The following is a 13,240-nucleotide window of genomic DNA, read 5'->3' on the forward strand; positions in this document are numbered from 1 at the left end:
GTTGTTCAATATGGAGTGATAATCTCTACTAAAGTAATTGCCATAATTAAACCGATTTAATAGCGACTACATCAGACCTCATTTGCATTTGGTAAACTGAAATGACTAGAAAGCATCATCTATTATGATAGTAAAGTTGAGTAATCTTTTTTCTGCATATTTTAATCACACAAAATACTAGCTAAAATATGGCTCAGTTTTGGGATTGAGTTATGTTTGAAAAGAAATCCATTTTAATTTTTCTAATAAGCTACAGTTTACAGTTTCCATGATGAGAACAGTAGTTTAAATATTACAAATTATTAATAAAATTCCAGAACATAATATTAAACCATTATCCTATGAATGATATGAAATTGTTGCTGATGATGATACCGCTTTAGGAGGTGCAGAGTCTTCTCTTTGTTGTCATATATATAAAATCAAGTCAAACGAAATTTCTAATTCAGATCTAAGTAGGATTGTATCTGATACAATGATGTTTGATTCTACCTAGCCAGTGTTTTTCCCCCTTCCTTAATGTTTTTTACAGTATCAAAATGTCCTGTCTACAAACAGATCTACATTAGCATTATGGTAGATGCTCACCTATAAATACGATACAATTATGTTCCAGAATTATATAGATAAAGATTGATCATTTGTATTATTCGATTCAAATTATCAATTCTCATCTAAAAAAATTCTGAAACATTATATTAAACCTTGTCCTGGACACAACATGGAATTGTATCTTGTGGTGATACCCCATTAGTGAGGTGTAGGGTCACCCCCTTGGTTTCCATTACTCCCATGTCCAAAGATCATTATTTAAGTACATGTGAAAATGAAATATATATATATATATATATATATATATATATATATATATATATATATATATATATATATATATAATGTACATGTGTGTGTGTGTGTGTGTGTATATTTCTTTTACAAAAGAGTCATCACTTATTAAGACTCGGAGGCGACTCCAGGATAAGGGTTAATGAGTGTACAGTATTCAGTGGAACAGTATCATAGTAATCATTGGTAGTGGAAATTTAGTAAGTTGGATTACTTAAGAGGACGGCTCATCAAGAACTTGTTTACGCTGGACTTAAAGACGACCATATTGTAATCAATTGAAAAACAGGCAAACAAAAAATAGTAATAATGATTGTACGTGTCAAGATCCCATCTGTGGGCTAGATAGAATCTGTCTTCGATGTGGCATGGAACAGCATCCAGTGATACATTGCGAATGACTTAAACATGATGAATACAGAGATTATGATGCTAAGAACTTTAAGCATAAACACGTTTACGAATATGAATTGAAATCAGCATAAAAAAGTTGCCCTGCTATGAAAGAATACAAAGCAAACACCAAATCTCTATTATATTAAGATTGTCTCTATCCACATGAAATGTATTTACTTTAATTGCCTTTGCGAATGATCTGATGGCTTTGTAAACTTTGCAATGTAAAGTTAAAGATATTCTTAGATCTGATGACCTTAGAGGAGGAGTGAATGTGGACAATATAGAGTAATGTGTACCATACTGAAACATCACTCACCCTAGATGGGTTGAACCCAAGGAGAAAGTTTCATGGGAATATCAATTTCAAGGCTTGTAGGGGTGATATGTGCAAAACAGGAGACTTTGATGGTATGGTCACTTTAAAAAAAATGGATGAGAGTTGTTGTAGAACAGTTGAGGTAACAGGTTCAGTTCGCAAGGGAAGGCAAAAGAAAACATGGGAGGAAGTGATAAGGATGAGAGAAAGATAGATAAATAAAGATCTGTGAAGCGATAGTTTAGTTTGTAAATTAATTTCTAAAAGCAAACGAATATGGTAATGATGATGATGATGATGATTTTTCTCTTTATTTCCTTTTTCTATCAATCATGTCATTAATAGAAACAAAAAAAAAATGGTTGAATATATGGTTTTCTTATTTTTGTACGTTTGCCAAACGAAGTTATTATTCACAAATGCCAGCCAGAAAAAAAAAGAGAAAAAAAGAGAAAGAAAACTACCGTTAAAAGCAGAGTTAATTGCGTTTTACCAAGCGATTAGTTCATATTTCTTTGGGAACTGAATGGAGAGAAAACAAACAAACAAACAAACAAACAAACAAAAAAAAAACTGGAAAATTGTCCATGGAATAAATAAGTAAACAATAATTCTGAGAATTTTCCATTGCCAAAATGCTTTGAAATTCTTCAGCAATTTTCTGCAAGTGTTTTTGCATCATTCACCTGTACACAGTCTCTTGGACACTCCCAACATATGTTCTTTTCTAGTTCTATGGTTGCGATTGGCTTTTTTTTTTTTTTTTTTTTTTTTTTTTGCTGTACCCATTGAAATTCTGCATAATTAAGATAACGTAATAAAAAGTCAGAGGTCAAGAGGTGTACGTGGGCAGGTAGTAATAATAGTTTTTTTTTTTTTTTTTTTTGTAAACTTATGTGATATTATGGGCATTGCCCCCTGCTGCCCAAGTGTTCGGCAGTAAAAGAAAGAAAAAGAAGCATGATAGGAGAAATGGGTTTATCAGCAGAACAATGGATGGGAAGTTGTTCACAAAGGCACACAAAAGAAAGTGATCCCCTTAAACTCTAATATATATATATATATATATCAATTAAATTCCTTTAAGTTCTTGTGGATATTTTTTTTAGGCTGTTTAATTGCATCAAAAATGTAGAATTTTAAATTTTAAGTTTCCAAGGGAGTAAACTATGCTGGTTGTGATAGTAAAAGATACCCCCCCATCCCATTTTATATTCAAAATAGGAAAATAAATAAATAAAGTAAAAAAAAATAATAATAATAAATACTACCTTCTTCCAATTTTACCACTGTTTAACCTCTCGATTTATGAATTACTGGACAGTATATTTTATTTTAAAGTTATATAGGAAAGTGATCCCCACTCTAGAATATAAAATTTTTTTTTTTTCTAAATTAAAAATTAAATTTGTTCTTTACATATGTTTTTTCAGACTGTCTACATGTAATCGTCTAGACCCCCCCACCCCGCCCCACCCTCAGTAAAAGTCGAGGAAGTAAACTGGCCGTTTTACCTAATGTTTAATTGATTATTTTTAAGAGAAAATTATTTTATCTTTCCTCAGTAACTGCAGTTGACCATTTTGACTAAATAATTGTAATTCCGCCATTTTTATACAAAATGTCATAACGTAATGATTAGGGATATCCAATTGTTGTGTAAAATCACTAACATTTTATGCACTATCAGCCACGTCATCATTTTGTGTCTATCTTATAATTGTGGATACTTTTTACGGATGTCGCTAGTCACTTTAATTGAATCAGGAAAGCAGCGTCCTTTTGCTATTGTTTATGCTAATTTCATTAATTAGAGACCGTACATTTTTTTTGAAAATAGGTGTGTCAGAATTTTGGGGGAATTTTTGACACTCTTTACACAAAACTGCGAATAAAATATAAAAAAAAAAAACTTGTAATTTCTCTTTTTAAAATGGGTTTGTTTAATTTCTTTATGGAATATACTTCCACAATAAACTATTAAAGTTGTTTAAAAAGTAATAGAAATATTATTTTTTATTTTTTAAAAAAGTGTTTACAAAGTGCATGCACGCGTTCCATGCAGCCATTTTTTCTACGTAATGAAATCAATTTAATTTTACGAGTAAAATTTTTTTTAATTTTTAAACTTTAAAAATCTATCCAAATTTTTCTAATGGTTCAATTTTTACGATATTTTCAAGTTCAGTGTGAAATTTTATGCTCTTTCCAATAAATCGAATATAAAAAAAAGCGGTTTTTTTTTTCAATTCACGCCTCCATTTTGAAATGTCTATTCAAATGAAAATAATTAATTTTCTCACCTCGTATATCACAAATTAAAGATAAAAGATCAATAAATAAAATAATCTAATTTAAAATAAACAACAAAAAAAAGAATAGTTATTTGCAAATTTACCTGTAAAGTCCAAAGTTTAAGACCTTTCTTTTTTAAAAAACAAACATGATTTTTTTTAAAGTGAAACTTCATGTTCTGCTTAGATTGTCAAGTAAATATCGGATGCTGATGACAATTTTTTCTATTTCATTCAATGTTTTTTTTAGATATTAAAAAAAAAAATTCACTCCATAAAGAAGAAATAAAATATATTAAATCAAAAACTCATGTATTTCTTTAAGAGAATAAAAAAAAGGAAAATTGGTAGAGCGGATTTTTTTTAAATGGCTAAAACTTATGAGTTAAATGTGATCATTTTTTAAGTACGGTGAGTCATATTGACCAACTTTGTATTTGGAATCAAATGTCAGACATACAAAAGGGAGATAAGGCACATGGCTTAAAGACAAATTATTTATGGTCCCTTTAGACATCCGTCAACAGCGACACCACTTTTTTTAACAGCGCAAAGTTACAAAAAGGTTGTCATTTCCGCAACTTTTGCTTAAAAATATCCTTTATTTAAAAAGTACATTGAATATAAAATACAAATGTGGACAAATTCTTATAAATGAAGAATGGAAGCACCCATTGCTTAGTATTTTTTATAGGTAAGTGTTTTTTGGAATTTATATATATTTATTATATTTAGATTTAGTTAAAATTCGTTGAATTTCGTGAAATCTTTATTAAAGAAAACCGATTAAAAAAAAATTGTATATTTTCGATTAAACCTTTTATTATTTTAAAATTTTGTCTTTGCTCCTTTTATTGAAAAAAAATTAGGGTTTGAAATTAGATTGTTTATGCTGTTTTAAGCTTCGAAAGATAGTGAGTCTATTTAATCAAATGTTTATTCGCTACTTTGTAATAGCGACTCTTTGGCCTTTTGGTCAAGATCAAAGTGTAGTATCTGTTCTTCAGATGCTGCACTTCCATTTCTTGTTCTCTTTTGGTGGAGGACCAGTCCTTCATGACTGAGACAATTTTTTATTTTTGTACCTTTTCTCCACGTTAAAAAACGACCCTGGTGTCTAACTCTGTCCCGTGGGGAGGCATTGTAAATAGGTACTTTGTAATGGCGACTTCTGACACTGCTAGCGCTGAAATCAAGTTCACCACCCCACTAAAAGTAAACATCTTTTAATAATTAAAATAATTTCAAGTTGTAGTTAAATTTGCTATTTTATAATTGCCAATAATCATTTTTTATATTATCTATCTATCTATCTAAAAAAGTGAATGTGTGTGTGTCTGTATACATTTCCCTACGCAATAACTCTGTCAATTTTTAGTCTACAGACTCGAAATTTGATATACAGGGTACTGAGATTTGGAAAAATCTGTGATCGGTTTTCGGCCAGAAATTTGGCAACTAAGGGGTCAAAGTTCAACAATTTGACCTTTGAGAACTCTACCAAACTCCACCGCCAATTTTGGGTCTAAACACTTGAAATTTTAGATATAGGTTCCTTGGACATGGATCTAACTTAATAACTTGATTTGAGCCCAAAACAATAAATTTTAAGGGATCATAATAGGGGTCAAAGTTAAAAAAATTGGCCGCTTTTTTTTTTTTTTTGCTCAACATACACCTCCAAATACCCCGGGCAACGCCGGGCACCCATGCTAGTATATCTATAAAAGTGAACGTGTCTGTGTGTGTATCTGTGTGTCTGTGTACAATTCCCTACGCAATAACTCTGTCAATTTTAAGTCTACAGACTTGAAATTTGATATACAGGGTACTGAGATTTGGGAAAATCTTTGTAATCCGTTTTCGTCCAGAAATTTGGCTGTTAAGGGGTCAAAGTTCAATGATTTGACCTTTGAGAACTCTACCAAACTCCTCCGCTAATTTTGGGTCTAAACACTTGAAATTTTAGATATAGGTTCTTTGGACATGGATCTAACTTAATAACTTGATTTGAGCCCCAAACAATAAATGTTAAGGGGTCAAAGTTTAAAAAATTGACCGCTTTTTTTTTTCTTTTTTTTTTTCTTTTTTTTACTCAGCATACACCCCCAAACACCCGGGGAACGCCGGGCTGAAATTTTAGTATGAAAATATATTTTTTTTTAATTAGAAAACCTTACTCAAAAATCTGTTTAAACTTCATATCGCAGAATATTGGAATTTCATTCTATTTAAATCTTTTAGAAATTAATTATTTTTTTTATAATTCTGTTGTCTGTTGTAATTTAACTAATCATAGTGTATATTATTGAGAAAAAAAAAAACGTTTATTTTTTTCTTTTTAAACATAATTGATTTTATGTCCGTTTTTTATTTACAATTTCAACTAATTTCGACATGATACGTAATGTTTTCACCTGAAATGCATTGGTTTAAAACATCACTAATCTGCGCAAGCACCGAAAATGTTAATCGGAATTGAGATTGTAGATAAAGTAGACAATTTGGCAATTTTATAAAATCAGCCCCGCTTCCAATAACTCAAACACTAACGATCCGGTATTACGCAGAAAAAAAGGTAAAACTATACAAACACCGTGACAGCGAATTAACCCTACCCCTAACCCTAACCCCAACCCTAACCCTAACCCTAACCCTAAACCTAAACCTAACCCTAACCCTAACCCTAAACCCTAACCCTAACCCTAACCCTAATCCTAACCCTAACCCTAACGCTGTCACGGTGTTTGTATAATAATACCGAAAAAAAGAAGAAAACAAAATCCATGCGAGATTAACGTATATTTATTTGAAGTCAGAAGTGATTGTATAAAAAATACCGAATATTTATCCTATTCATTTATCCAAATTGGATACACAATTTCTATGCTGAACAGTAAATGTAAATGAGTGATGTTACTTTATATATGTTACCTATAAGTATAAAAACTTTATAAGGAAAAGTTAACTTTAAAAAAAAAACAAAAAAAAAACTAACATTTCAAGAACGATAACTCATACTTAAAGATTTCAGAGTTATGCCCCTTCCTTATCACAATTTTTGAAAATTCATGATATAGTTTTCTTGGATGATAATTTACATTTATGAACTTTGACAGATTTGATGCGAATAATCTCCAATTTAACCAACGAACTATGAAATTGGTTTACTGATTATAAACAACATTTCAAATAATATAACCTCTCTGTTTCACACAGCATGCCGTCGAAATCTTTTTAAAAACATTTTCAATTTTATTGCTCTTTTATTCTTTTTTTTTTTTCTGAGAACATTTATATAGATTTTTTTCAAAGAATATATATACAGCATGATCACATTGACAATCAGGCATTATCGACTTAGGAGAGATGTGGGTGGGTGGAGGTGCACAATCCTTGCTTCACAATTACATATGTAGCTACCCTTACAGGGGGTATCCATTGTCTCTCGAGACTGAACAAAGACGATCATGTGTGTGTGTGTGTGTTGAAAAGATCTTCTGTAACACAAAAATAATTATTACACAACAAACAACAAATAGCCTTGAGCCCATGGAGGGGCATAATAGGCCATCTACAACTTTGTTGATGCTTTTGTAGTGACTGAGTTCTTTTTATGGGGTAAGGTGCTGGCCCCACGCCCAACCTTCCCAGAAGGTACATACAGTGCCTAGCCTTCCCAAATGGTCACCCATCTGGTACTGGCCAGGCTCAACGTAGCTTAACTTCGATGATCTGGCGAGAACCAGTGTGTCAACGTGATTGTGCCATACAAATATTACGCTCTTATTGATATATTCTTTATAATCGAGCACTTTGCTGAGGTTCTCTCTCAGAAACCTTACACAGATGTGTGTATATATGTGTTTGTTTATATATATATATATATATATATATATATATATATATAAGCTGAATGTGTGTGTGTGATCACGAATAGGCTCCTATATGGTTGACTATTTTAAAAAACTGATTACATATAATGATAGAAGATGTATCGAGACACAGGATTGAGTATGTTTGATCTGGCAGAACGGTGGTTCATTAAAATTGTGGGGTCTGCGTTCACGTCTGGTCCATAAAGTATGGAAATAAAAAACGTTTAAAAGTGTTTTTGATATAGATGTACATAAGAATACTTTGATAAGTATGTTTTAACTTAAATAAGGATGATATAATAAAATTGTGGGGTCTGCGTTCGCGCCTGGCATCCATAGAATGGAAATAGGCACAAACAAAGACTTTTCATATCTATCTGTGTAAGTATACTTTGATAATTATGTTTCAGTTTGAAGAAATATGGCATAATAAAATTATGGGGTGTTCGTTCGTGCCTGCATATTTGTGCTCTTTCCAAAACATTATTCAATGTACAGATTGCAGAATCTCTGGATTGCAATTTAACTCCTTTATTTAATTCCTGATGTTTTCCTTTAATTCTTGCAGGGTTTGGTGTTTGTTAACATAGACTCTTTCTTTAAGATATCCCCACAAGAAAAAGTCGAGGCTAGTCAAGTCTGGGAAACGTTGTGGGTATTTGACATTGTCATGGCAAGAGATAATGTTGTCGCTAAAGCATTGCCTGATTTTGGTAAAACAATTTCACAACTTGCATAATGCTATAGTTGTCCATAATTAATTTTCAAAATATTATCTGTAAAATATCTGAAATAGAGAAAAAAATAATCATTAATGGTAAAATGACAAAGATTTTCAACCCTTCAGTGACTTTTTGGACACCATTTCTTGGTCTTACTAGATTTCAGGACAAGAATTCATCTAGTCTGGTGGAGTTATTTTTATTTTGTTATTTTTGATATTTAGTCAGGGTTTACTTGTAAGGGAAGTATCCTCATGCTAGATTGCCTTGACAAATCCCTGTACAGAGAGATCTTAAACACTTAAGGATAGTGTCTGGTAGGTATTCAGATTCTCTCTTACTGGAATGATGGACATAAATGAATAGTGATATTTTGTGCTCAAAAGACAAAGCTTTTTTTCCTTTAAAAATTACAAGAAACCTTTTCCACTATTGAATGCCATATCTAATAGCATCGTACCAGAGAATTCATTATTCAAACTCTTCAATCTAACATTCATGGGTGAAATGAATCGGAATAAATACAGAGAAGACATTGCCAAGGCTGCTGCAAAGAAGACAGGTTCCCTCTATAGAGCTAGAAAACTTCTCACACCCACCAGGATCTTTACAGTGACCATTTGCCCATGCATGGCATATTTGTTGTCATATCTGTGCTGGTGCTGCAACCATCAGCCTCTCTCTTTTAGGTAAGGTCTTAAAAAAGAACCTCTACTCTAAGAAATCCCATACTGTCTACCAAGCACCAGCCCCTGTAACATCACCCCACTGTTGCATCCCTATGCTTGTTTTACAAGTACTTCAATTGGAACGTGCTCTGAAGGACTTACTGCACTCTTATTCCCCCCCCCCCCCTACTCTTGATTGACACGTCAGTCAACAAAATTCCTGCCCATTCACTGTAGAAATCCCCAGGTTTCGGAGGATTTTCTACTCTAATAGTTAAAGATAACTGCTAAAGAAAACAGAAAAGTGGATGGCTTCCTCAAACAGCTAGTTTTTGGAATTTCCTCCCTGGCCTGTGTTTCTCTGACTGAACCAACATATAGAAATTTGAATGTAATATGAACAAACATCTCGCTAAGCAACTCCCCACTTAGCATGCCCCTGTAAGTATAACCCCTAATTTATAGTTTCCCTTTGCATCTTAGTAGCATTTGTCTTATTTGGGGTGAATGAAAGTAAAAAATTAAAAAGTAAGTTTAGGGCTTTCATCAACCACCAAACTTTGAAAAATCTAAACAGAGCTCTACGGACAAACTTATCTTTAGTTGACCTTTGACAACTAAATATTTTCGTTTACTAGACAAATAGAAAAGTTACTAGCCAAACCCACATGATTTTTAGAATATGACATCTTCGTTCTAGGACAAGTATGTATATCATAAAGATTTTTCTGTGTTTTTTTTTAAACAAGTGTAATTCTAAATATACAACAAATTTTATGTTGATACTTGAAGGCATAAACATTCTAATTTCTTCAGATGTTTTTTTAAACAGCCTTTGTTAAAAAAAGAAAAGAGTATGTTGTTCTATTAAACTTTTATTGTTTAAATAATTTAACTTTGTCATTTTATTTTTTTATTATTATTATTATTATATTTTTCACTCAGTAGTGAGCTTCGGAAGATTGTCAGTGAAAGAAATACAATCGCCAAAAGATAAGCGTTTCATTATTTCTAGTTACCACTTTGGAAACTCACAAATGCGACTGTTTCACTCGCAATGTAGAGCCTTGCTAAATAACCTTTGTCTATCGGCCACAGAAGTAGTGTATTATTAGCACTCCCGCTTTTCTTTTAAATTATTACTATTATATAGCATTGTATTATATTATTATATTTTATATCTATATAATATTATATCTATATAATATTTTATATAATATTATATCTATATAATATTTTGCTTTTTCCTTTCTTAGTCTGTATGTTATGCTTTGAAAAAGGCCAACTACAATTTTTAAAGGCCAAACTGCTTAAAAAAAGGCCAAATTTACCAAATTTGGCTAAAAAAAAGCCAATCTAGCAACACTGGACAAAAATGTGAGAGTGATCTCGCTGTGATGCAACCTCGTTTTTGAATATCGTTATAATAATATATGATCATTGTTATAATAGTGCATGAAAAGAAACTTGTAATTTGGACAAGCAGCGATTCTTCACTGAAGAAAGAAATCAGCAACACATTAAGTAAAAAAAAAGGGAAAATTCAAAAGAAACAGGGCAGAAAAAAAGGACATGGTCTGCCAAGAGTTGCTGGACTGAAGAAATAAATAAAAAAAATTGTCTTATACAATATGATTTTATTATTTGCATTGAACTATGTAGCATAATATTACTTTCTAAGTATTTATTAGTACTTATTAATTTATCTCGTTGGGGTCAGTTCTATATTTAAAATACAATCGATACTCTTTTCATAGAAATGTTAATAAACTCATATTTGTTGGTTTTTCTGTCCCCAAACTAATTTTTTGTGCTATCCTGAAAAATATCAACATTATCAAAGCATATTTGTTAATTCAATATATTTCTCATTCCATGGAATTTCCACAGGTCCTACTAAGATTATATTATTACTGTTATATATTATTATTATTATATATTGTTATATATTACTAGTTGTTGGATTTATAAACATGTAACCAGCATATAAATAAACCTAAGAGGAACATTTACATTGTCTGCAGGGTGCATTATTTTGTAATAATCGATAATAATATAGAAATAGAATTACAAGATTTTACTTGTTAAATTTTTAATCCAATGGTTAATTCTTTCTTTTTTTTTTTTTACAGAAACAAATGAATGGCTTATATCTGATTGGCTGCTCGATTTGGGCATTTCTGGACATTGCTGAAGGCAATTCTGGTAAGTCTTGAAACTTATTCTATTAAGAGTTCTGTCAAAAATTATGGTAAAGTATTTATATTTGTTATAGTTTGGAACCGTACACCAGTAAGAAAAGATTATGTTAACTAGTATGAATTTTGGCAAGGGTTACATAAGTACATGTCAGGATAACCTGGTAGCAAACAGAAATAGACTCAGTTGCAGGTAGCTTAATTGAAGTGAGGGATGTCAAAGATTAGCTCTCTAGAAAAAATGTATTAGAAATGCAGGTGTTGAAATATAGGAGGAAAGTATCAAAAGGATTTTAAAAACTCAATTTGGATCAGGAAGCAGGACAGACAAGATGTGCCCAACAATCTAGAAATCTAAGGAAAACAAGTTAATAAGAAATCATAATTCGATATTGGTCTCTCCTCCCATAAACAACATCTCTCTAAATAAAACCTTTGATAGTCAGCAAATCTCCATTGTGTTTCATGCATGAGTAGATTTGTCTTAAGTTAAACAGTAGCTCAACAAACACAAAGGATCACGGCCCACACATGGAAAAGTTACAATAAAAAGTATGGAAAACCAGCAACTGCACAGAACTGCAAAAAGACTTTGATTGGTCAATTTTTCTTGATCGCTCACAGGCAAAAGCACACATGTACAAAAGTCTGCACAAAAACACTTTTACTTTATAATGTCTAAAATGTTAGACATTGATATGCCACCTAAAATATTGGCAACACATATCTCTCTCTCTTATCTTTCTGGTGTATCTTCCTCCCTTTCCCTCTCATTCTTTCACCTTCACATTTTCTGTGTTTTCAATATTAAATGAACTCCCCTTAGATAAAAGTGGAGGAAAAGTAATCAAACGAAATAAAGATCAATACAAAAGAAAACAGAAAAGTGGATGGTACATCACGTAGTATTGTTACTATAGGTAACATCACTTAGTATTGTTACTATAGGTAACATCACTTAGAATTGTTACTATAGGTAACATCACTTAGAAAAGGTACATCACTTAGTATTGTTACTATAGGTAACATTACTTACAGAAGGTACATCACTTAGAATTGTTACTATAGGTAACATCACTTAGAATTGTTACTATAGGTAACATCACTTAGAAAAGGTACATCACTTAGTATTGTTACTATAGGTAACATTACTTAGAATTGTTACTATAGGTAACATCACTTAGAAAAGGTACATCACTTAGTATTGTTACTATAGGTAACATTACTTACAGAAGGTACATCACTTAGTATTGTTACTATAGGTAACATCACTTAGAATTGTTACTATAGGTAACATTACTTAGAATTGTTACTATAGGTAACATCACTTAGAAAAGGTACATCACTTAGAATTGTTACTATAGGTAACATTACTTACAGAAGGTATATCACTTAGTATTGTTACTATAGGTAACATTACTTAGAAAAAGGTACATCACTTAGTATTGTTACTATAGGTAACATTACTTACAGAAGGTACATCACTTAGTATTGTTACTATAGGTAACATCACTTAGAAAAAGGTACATCACTTAGTATTGTTACTATAGGTAACATTACTTACAGAAGGTACATCACTTAGTATTGTTACTATAGGTAACAGCACTTAGAAAAGGTGCATCACTTAGTATTGTTACTATAGGCAACATCACTTAGAAAAAGTACATCACTTAGTATTGTTACTATAGGTAACATTACTTACAGAAGGTATATCACTTAGTGTTGTTACTATAGGTAACATCACTTAGAATTGTTACTATATGTAACATTACTTAGAATTGTTACTATAGGTAACATCACTTAGACAAGGTACATCACTTAGTATTGTTACTATAGGTAACATTACTTACAGAAGGTACATCACTTAGTTTTGTTACTATAGGTAACATTACTTAGAATTGTTACTATAGGTAACATTA

The 13,240-nt window shown here is 31.4% G+C and overlaps 1 protein-coding gene across 2 annotated transcripts in view; it reads left to right on the top strand.

Moving 5' to 3' along the window:
- The window catches only part of LOC145293899 (uncharacterized), a 49,704-nt gene that overhangs the window by 23,804 nt on the left and 12,660 nt on the right, over nt 1-13,240 (top strand). For both annotated transcript variants that reach the window (XM_080140677.1, XM_080140676.1), the window contains exon 2: nt 11,256-11,328. In XM_080140677.1, coding sequence (XP_079996803.1) covers nt 11,262-11,328 — 67 coding nt within the window. In that variant the 5' untranslated portion in view covers nt 11,256-11,261. The remainder of the gene's footprint in view (nt 1-11,255; nt 11,329-13,240) is intronic.

The sequence above is a fragment of the Euprymna scolopes genome, chromosome 15 (assembly GCF_053919585.1).
Source record: "Euprymna scolopes isolate OS-2025 chromosome 15, ASM5391958v1, whole genome shotgun sequence".
Classification (NCBI taxonomy): domain Eukaryota; kingdom Metazoa; phylum Mollusca; class Cephalopoda; order Sepiida; family Sepiolidae; genus Euprymna; species Euprymna scolopes.